Source organism: Phoenix dactylifera, unplaced genomic scaffold, assembly GCF_009389715.1.
Source record: "Phoenix dactylifera cultivar Barhee BC4 unplaced genomic scaffold, palm_55x_up_171113_PBpolish2nd_filt_p 000299F, whole genome shotgun sequence".
NCBI classification, from domain to species: domain Eukaryota; kingdom Viridiplantae; phylum Streptophyta; class Magnoliopsida; order Arecales; family Arecaceae; genus Phoenix; species Phoenix dactylifera.
The window spans coordinates 451,927-461,296 of NW_024067776.1; the positions used below are offsets into that span (position 1 = coordinate 451,927).

At 39.6% G+C, this 9,370-nt stretch overlaps 1 protein-coding gene across 1 annotated transcript; it reads right to left on the reverse strand.

The window, feature by feature from the left end:
- Positions 1 to 4,198: 4,198 nt before the first annotated feature.
- On the reverse strand, positions 4,199 to 6,809 carry LOC103714067 (probable plastid-lipid-associated protein 2, chloroplastic). Its single transcript, XM_039118042.1, has 3 exons — positions 6,169 to 6,809; positions 5,833 to 6,031; positions 4,199 to 4,724 (listed from the first exon to the last, which is right to left on the reverse strand). Exons 1-3 carry the CDS (start codon positions 6,651 to 6,653, stop codon positions 4,413 to 4,415), a joined length of 996 nt encoding a protein of 331 aa, XP_038973970.1. The 5' UTR covers positions 6,654 to 6,809; the 3' UTR covers positions 4,199 to 4,412.
- Between the last annotated feature and the right edge of the window lie 2,561 nt (positions 6,810 to 9,370).

Genomic DNA, 9,370 nt, shown 5'->3' on the forward strand with positions numbered 1-9,370 from the left:
TTTTAACGTTCCAATAAGATCAAAATTTCAAAATTTTATAATAATATAATTTTCTTATGATCCATGATATCAGAATCTTTTAGAACTGATTTGCCACAGTTGTACCGTATCTTCCATAGATATCAGAATCTATGTGAATACGGCCCGCCCAATAAGAGGAGTTCCAGAAACCAGATGCGAGGTCAACATGTCTTGCATGTCGACACAACCCTCAATTGTTGTAGGTAAATAAGGTATTCTCCACTCTACTGGAAAAAAAAAGCTATTCTCCTATTTATGGAAATATGGCTTCCTAAATGGCCCTAGACTCACCCTAATTCATCCTAATCACTTCTAAAACCTGATTTTCCATTTCCAACTTGTTCTTAGGTTGAATTTTCCCATTTTTCCACTCAAGTAAGGTTCTAGGGTCCCTAATCTAAGAAAAAACCTGATCTAATCTTGCCCTTTCTAACCTCAAGATCCTCCCTAAACCTTTTCAAATTACCCACTAACTAGATCCAAGTATATCTCCTAAGTCACCTATTCACATCCCTATCTATGCCATTATAGCGCAGCACTTATCCACAAGTGAACCACACAAGTCGCTAACATGTCTCCTAATTGGCCCTTGCACCCGTACACCCATTCACTTAGCCACTTGCACCCTCATGCACACTTATGTACCCCCTCTTTATACTTATAAGCCTTATTCCATTTTCTTTAATTACATCAACCCTAGGACATTTGGCACCCCCGTGCTATGCTATCTCACTTCATTTGTGGGAAGCACCCTCATATCCACTCTTATATAAGCCACACTCTTTTACACGTGCATGCACCTTAGCCACTTCGCCTAACAAAAGAAGGACACTTTACCCTACTAGAAAGATTTCTATCTCCTTTACCATACCCTCAAGCAGACTCATAACTACCCAAGATTCTTATTTATGAGATAGGATGAGAGAGATCTCCGTAACAACCTCTTTCCCCTATCATATCAACAACTAAGATAAGCTTTATCAGAATTTCTCCTAGTTTGAGGTTGTTTTATTTATTCCTTAAGGCTTGTTTCCAAAATCTAGTAAGATTGGGTTGGATTTTTTAATAGAAATTTGGGCTTGTTGGATTTTAAAATTAAAAAAAAAAAATCTATGAAGGTCTTTTTTTTTTCTCCCACATGATTTGAGCTAGAGAGTGATTGAGTTGACATGAGCCTTGCTTAAATAGATTGTGTAATCCATGATCCAACTGGAAATCTAACCAATCTTACTATTTCTCAAGTAGGTTCTAAATAAAGACTATGATATGCAATAATCTTGCATGGATGCTATTCCTCTCAACCTTCTCTTAATCCTCGCTTTCCTTTTATGATAAGACAAGTATGCACTCTTTAAATCTTGACCTTCATCTTTTTCCACTCAATTCTAGGGTTCCTAATCTAAGCACAAACCTGATCTTATCTTTCCCTTTCTAACCTCAAAATCCACCCTAAACCTTTTCTATTACCCACTAATTAGATCCAAGTATTGTCTCCTAAGTCACCTATGCACATCGCTATCTATGCCATAATAAGTCAACCCTCATCCACAAGTGAACCGCACAAGTCCCTAATATGTCTCCTAATTAGGCTCTTGCACCCGTACACTCATTCACTTAGCCACTTGCACTCTCATGCACACTTATGTACCCTCTTTTTATGCTCATGTACACTTATATACCCCCTCTTTATACTTATAAGCCTCATTCCATTTTCTTGAATTACATCAACTCTAACCCTAGGACATTTGGCATCTCTGTGCTATCCTATCTCACTCCATTTGTAGGAAGCATCCTTATATCTACTCTTATATGCACCACACTCTTTTACAAATGTATATACTTTAACCACTTTGCCTAAAAAAAATAGAACACTTTACCTTACTAGAAAGATTTCTATCTCCCTTACCATACCCTCATGCAGACCCATAACTACCCAAGATTCTTATTTATGAGACTGGATAAGAGATATCTCCTAGCAAACTCTTTCTCCTATCTTATCAACAATTAGGATAAGCTTTATCAGAATTTCTCTTTGTTTGGGGTTGTTTTATTTATTCCTTAGGGCTTGTTTCCAAAATTTAGCTGGATTGGCCTGAATTTTCTATAGGAATCTGGGTTTGTTGTATTTTAGAATGAAAAAAAACCTATAAAGGCCTTTTTTTTTCTCCTACATGATTTGAGCTAGAGAGGGATTGAGTTGACATGAGCCTCGCTTAAATTGATTGTGTAATCCATGATCCAATAGGAAATCTAACCAATTGTGTTGGATTTCCCAAACAGGCCCTAATTAAAAACTATGATATGCAATAATCTTGCATGGGTGATGTCCCTTTCAAACTTCTCTCTTAATCCTCGCTCTCCTTTTATGGTAAAACAAGTACGCACTCTTTAAATCTTGACCCTCTATTTCATCGATGCCTATCACCTCTCCATGACTGATCATAACACTCTACATCACTATTATTCTAATCCTTAGATTAGAAAAACTCCAAATTCTAGCCCTTCATTGCCATCCTACTATCACAACTCTTGTTACTAGCATACATCCAAGAAACATATTCCCCCTCAATTTTCACCATCTACGTCATTGATCCTAGTCATTTCCCTTTTAACCAATAACCAATCTCCATGTCATGACACCCTACAACCCTTAGATTAAGAGAACTCTCTAAAACCTTAATCTTAGCCATCAAAACCTTTCTTCTTATTAGAAAACGCAACTTTTCTCCCTCTACATAATCCTAATTGTCCATCATAATCCATCTCATCCATCTTTGTGATATAGCCCCCAACCAATTATCTCTCACCATCTCACAACCCTCTTCTAGTTAGCTATTAGATGAAGAGAAGACTGCAGAACCTCTCATCCTAGACTTTCACCTCTCTTTCTCCCTCTTGTTTATTCTCTCACTTCTTTTTTCTCTATATCTTTCTTTCCTTAGTATTAAAGTTTATTTTTATTCTAATTTTTAAAAGCAAGTTAGAAGTAGATTTCCAAGCATTAAATTATCTCTATGACCTTTACTTGAAGGGGTGATAGGGACTGCTCTTCTGTTGCCTTCCCCTCCATCAACAGATATCCAGATCCAGCCTCATGCACTCTTTTTCAGGTTTTCCTAGAATTCTTATCCTAGAAGGCTCTAGATGGTTACTCCATTTCAAATCGTGGGGTAGCCTACAATGATTTCCTAAACATTATGACCTATACAAGTTTTTGTAAATAGTAGGAGATTGATAGTTGCACTAAGCTTATGAGTCAACCATCTCAAGTTTCCTATAATATCTATAATCACATTAAGATATTGCCATCTATAAGTATACGAGGCAATATTTGAACCACTGAATTCAATGCCCATATAACTAAGATAGCAGGTTGGAATGGTATTATATTGACATGGAACTATCGATATATGATTTCCATATCAAGCAAAATTGATACATTAAAAACATATATTTTATTTATTTTTTTGTTGTTTTATATATCTTCCACTAGAGTAGCATAAAATTGCTTATTGTGAGGATAATCTTTTGGGTCCAATGAAACAAGCCTTTTTCCCAGAGTCATGCATTTATTATGTTTTTGATTACACATAGAAGTACCTTTCTACTTATCAAGGTACAAAAATATCTTTTTTCTTATCTCATTGATATATTATGCAACAGGTCTAGAGATGCACATATTTGTTGAGGAACCCATACCAGGTAGGTTAGGGACACTATTTGCTCTCATGAATCTATCCAACAATTTAAGATTTAGAACCGAATTTTAACATAGTACTGAAGCAAATTGTTTTTTTGTTTACTTACCAACACCTCAACTTGCGTGTATCTATAGACTAGATATTCCATATTATTCTTAGTTTTTATAAATATTTTTATTCTCTGAATTTCCTCAAAAGACTCCCTTTACATGCCATGGTTTGCTTTTATTGAGTGTTGGTTTGGGTTTTGCTGTAGATGCTTATGGTTTTTCTTATAATTACATATTTCATCAAATCTCGATATAGATTCTAATATATAATGCCAACTCTGAAAGGAGTGTGTTGATGAAGTGTCGCCACCTCATGGTTGTTCATCCATGTGTATACGTGATATATTGGGCTTGAACGGACTAATGACAAAGCTGGGCATATGTTACTCAAGAAAAAGGGCGTGCAATGCTTAAAATGATCAATAATTCAGACAAAAATGCTTACAACTTTTTCCCTTTATTCATCCAGAAATTCTTAAGGTCTCGTTGTAAAACATTTAGATAACAAAGCGCACACAAGGGATAAAAAGCACCAACAGCTGCTTACAAATGATACCCATAAATTAACTAGCATTCTGTGAAAGTTATATTCCACAGGAAGACATAGTATGTTCATCCACCATGAACAGAAGGTGTGCCTCTAGTTCAAGAGCGAGCTACCTTCCTTGATGAGAACGAAGACGCTGCCACCATCAGCTCTCGAGATTCTAAGCTCCTCGTCAAGGTAGGTTGTCAGCAACCAGGACTGCGCGTTGTTGTTGTTGATTGGGATCTTCCATGGCGGTCGTTCGGAGATTGTCCTAGCCACCGATGATGCTGCATCCTGGACTGAAGTGATCACACCCTTGAAAGGAGAGAGGTCAATATTCTGCCCCAGGAACTCTACCTTCTCGGGTATGACAATGGAGTCTGTTATCTGTGGAGTGCCTATAATGCCTTCCTCAAATTTTATCTGGAAAGAACACCAGTTATCCATTATCTCAGGAGTACTCTTGCTGAATGCGTAACATACCTTAATCAGAAATCATGTAGGAGCAAGAACTAGTAATTTGTAATTACAACCATACTCAATGTTTGTACTTGCATATCTTGACTGATCTTTTGGACTATCAGCATCTATTATGTTTTCTATAGTATTCTCTTATTGTTTTGAATGGATTAAATAAAACATTATAAGATAATCTTTAAAATGTACTGCTGAAATAAGTAGAGGCATCTTCACTTTTATATGGTACTTGCTTCTATAAATATAGTCATGAATGCTAAACAGCGAATATCAATGAGACTTAGGATTGTCGAACTACTCAGATGAATAATTCTTGAAACAAGGAGGATGACCCCCACCCACCCCTCTATTTCACACACATACGCACATCAACAACCTCTTATCAGTTTCTCCGAGCACACTCTCTTTTGCTTTTTGGTAAGCTGGATGGTTTAAAATTTTAAATAGAATTAGAGAATATATACCCCGTGAAATCAGCAATAATTGGTCGCCCACACCACAATCTGAGCACAATTTTCTAATGACAGCGGTCCAACTATTGTCTGCACAAGCAATTCTCCTATGAGTACTCTATTTTAAACCAGTCGATCTTCTTCAACTCTGCGAGTCTCTCTGTACAATGGGAAATGAGCCATAGACAAGAAAATATTTGATCTACACAACAAAGTAATCATTATTTTCAAAGTTATAGCGATCCGTCAGTTAAAGTATGTGGTTTCTTACGAGCAGATGGATAGGAATCACTAATATCCATGAGGAAAGTATGTCAAAAACAATTAGACGAGTATGAAGGAAAACCACTTTATCACCTCAGAAACAAGCTATAGCGTAATGTGGTATTTGACTGAAAAAATGGATGAGAAAGAGTAATGGACCACCCTCTGAAGAAGCCTAAATCTTTAATTGATTAGGATTAAGGTTATTATATTGGAAAACATAACACCAAGAATTAACAAAGGAATAAGCCAAAAAAATTTAGTGCAAGGAATGAGCTGCAAAGCATGAAACTTAAAAACAGAGATCAGAAATGGTTTCAGGTGGAAGTAGTGAGTACCTGCACGCGCTTGGGGCTTCGGACTTCGAACTTGGCGTTGGTGGTGACACAGGTGGTGGCGAGCGGCCCTGCAAACTGCACTGAATTCTGCACCGTAAAATTCTCAGAGTCGATCGTTTGCGATATCTCCTCCACCTTCACCACCTCCGGCAGCCTCCCCGACCCCAACAGTGGGAACAGCGGCGAGAACGAAGTATACCTGCAACAACCGATTCAGTTCAATTCAATTCTTCAGATTAAGAACAGAGCAATCCACAATTCAAACTGTTATACTAAGAATCGATAAAAGAATCCAAGAAAAGAAGGGGGAGGGTTGAATTGGATCGGCGGTCATACGCAAGAATCCATTTGCCGTTAAGGAGGGTGAGGGCCTCGGTGGGGGCGGGAGTAGGGTTCTTGGATTCCAGCTGGGTGATGAGCTCCAGGATCTCAGCCCGCGTCTCGCTCGACGCGTTCAGGCCCCGGTCCGTCCCGTACAGCAACTCCATCAGCTTCCGCTTCAGTTCTCCGATCTCGCTCGGCTCCACCTTCCCCTCCTCCTCCTCCTCCGCCACAGCCAGTCCCCCACCCGCCGCCCCCTCCTCCACCCCAACCTCTCTGCCCAGCTCGTCGTCGTCCGCCACTGCCCGGGGCCGGAAGGGCGCCGCGGCGAGTGGTAGCCGCGCTGCGCTCCTCAAGATCGGGGCTTTCTGGAAAGGGGAAGCTGGGGCGCCGATGGCGACGGGGTGGATGGATGGGTGGTGGCGGAGTAGCGGGGCCCCCGTCGCCACAGCCGGAGGGGCCTTCAGGGCCAAGGGTTTCCAAGACGCCACCCCTGCCATCTCTTTTCTTCTTCCTTCCTCCTTGCTCGAATTAACCAAGAGCCAGACTATATAGCGTTCTCTTCTCCCTTCTCGGCTTCTTCGATGGCCGAATGGAAGCAAAGGAAGAACTTGAAAGCGTTATTATTTCAATAACGGAGCGGATGCGTGCAAGTTTTAAAAGCGATTTCTTGATTTTTTTTTTTTTTTGGGTTCAACGCTGCTCATAGTATTTTTATATAAATATTATATAGCTAAGGCAATTCAGTCAACAGTCTAACTTATCTTTCGTAGGACGAACCTATTTGAACCGCATAACACCTTCACAGCAACGGATGTGTGTCAACTAAAAAAGAATGCTCTATCTTCTCTCTCATAAGCGCTCGATCAGCAAGACTGAGCCCCCTCATGATGATATTTTTCTACTTTGCTTTGCTGGGGCCAATCGGTCAAGAAGAGATCGAGAGTTTGACCACAAAAAAAAAAAAAAAAGAAGAAGATGAGATTGAGCTTCTCTACGAGGAAAAGAAAGTGTCTAAGTGGCGGCTGACGATGCCACGTTTGACACCTTTTACGTGGGGCCCACAAGCAGTGATGCTGAAACATGCGTGGCCTGAAACGCCACGTACACGCGTTTTCATGGGAACTTATTCGCCGCTCGATTAGTGTTAATTCAACGCTGCGTGTCGAGGCGAGCTCATCCGCATGAGCGTGCCGGTAATGTAGTGAAGCTCTGGGCGGGGTTGGTTTTTGTGAAGCATCCCGTTGATCGAAATGGACCAAATCTACACCCTCTCACCAATGCACGGGCTCAAGCCTTGGAAGCAATATTTGATGCACCCATGTTTATTAAGAACAAAAAAATAATGATAATAGTTGATGCACCCACTTTGGAAGACAACCAAATGTACATCCTCTCACTAAAGTTCTGATCATCTGCAGTGCTTTTTTTTTTTTTTTGTATTGCTTAAGAAAAAGAGGGAGGGGGCGGGAAAGCAACAAGCCCACCTCTGCATAGCAGCCCCTACCCCGTCAGGAGAATATTCGATGCGGATAGAAATGACCGTGTATTCGGCACCTCAGCCGGTTTTACTCATACCCTCCCCACCAATGGGCCCGGCTCGGTTACCCCTTTGGGCTCTAACACGAATACCACGTGTGAGTATATCACACCTGACACCACCGAGGCTACCAGCAGAGTGATACGTCCTTCCTGACCCCGCGTCCGAGCAGGGATCATCCGGTATCCACAATTTAATCGACGCCCGTGCATTTCGAACTCGAAACCACTTGGTTAGAAGTAAAGCCACACTCCCACTGGGCTACCACCTCAGTGGTTGCGGTGCATTTTTTCACCGCTGAGAACAGAGCATGCTTGGATTGCTGCCATATGGTTCGTCCCAACGGTGAAAGGCTCTTTTTATCTCAAAAAAGGAGGATGTTTGATTGACGAGAGCCTTCAGATGGGCAATATGGCAAGGATCAAAGTATACACCACTCTCTGTAGGATGAGGTATAGGATCTCTGCTCTAATACCATGTTAAAATCACACTTGTTCCAAAAAATTAAGTTAATAGAGTTAATAGAATGTGATAGATTTATTTATATGTTTTATATTTTTTTACATGTTGGGTGTGCTGAGCTTTTCATTCTTTTCTTGCCCTTCCATTTTATGTTTGGATGGAGAGAATGCTAGTCTTGAAACGTGTGGTTATTGAATAACTTGGTCATGCAGAGCATGTGAAACAAGAGCTAATTAAATCTTGAAACTCCCCACCTAGACCAAATGAGTTGCAGAGGATGGAGATTGATCATCAAGAGATTGAACATGGCAAGATGTCTTTTTAGGTTTTAAAATCACTTCAATTCAAATTATGTAAAGTACAATTCATTTTCAACCTATGATGTGATTTTTAAAAGAGTAATTGTAGGAAATTTCTGTTTTTATAGTGCTTGAATTTATAATCACATAGTCATGTGTTTTCTTCTTTTTTTTGTTTATTTTTTAAAAATGTCGTCTAATTGTGATTAGCATGGCATCCTTTTTAACCTCGCATAAAATTCTCTTCCCTTGCTCGAGAGAAGAGTCTTTCTCAACATAATAAGCTATACATCAAGGCACCACGATTGTTGCATGAGAAAGGAATTTTGATTTTGTGCGCATGTTAGGTATATTTGATTTAGACATGACCATGCATAAAAAGAGATGATGATTTGAGACTCTTTATTAGGTTTTCCCTTTTTTATACAGTGAATGAACCAGCCATTACTTCTCTACCCACCATTGTTTTATAGAATCGCTGGATTATGGTATGTGTTATGCACATAAAAATGGAGGCATACCACCAATATGCTTTCAAATTACAATTTAATTATGAAATGGATTTAAAAGACAAACTTTTATTTAATAGGTTAATTGGTAATAATCGTTGTTATATGGACCAAGCTTCATTAGCTTTGGAGAAGCTCATAAAGTACCTTTGAGAATAATCATTATCCGTTTGATTCATACTTTTAATTTTTGGCTTAAAGAGAGAGGGCAGCTGTGATGCCCACATATACAAGTCCTCATTCCAACCTGCATCTCCAAGCTGTGGCTTAGGAGGTTCTCCAAAATTAATTTGAATGAGCTTTTTCTGGCTCTGGCATTCTTCTTTTTCTTTTTGAGGAAAACGGAGGGAGACCTATCATACTATAATAATGTAAATTCAAACTTAGGGATTCACTACTAAGAACCG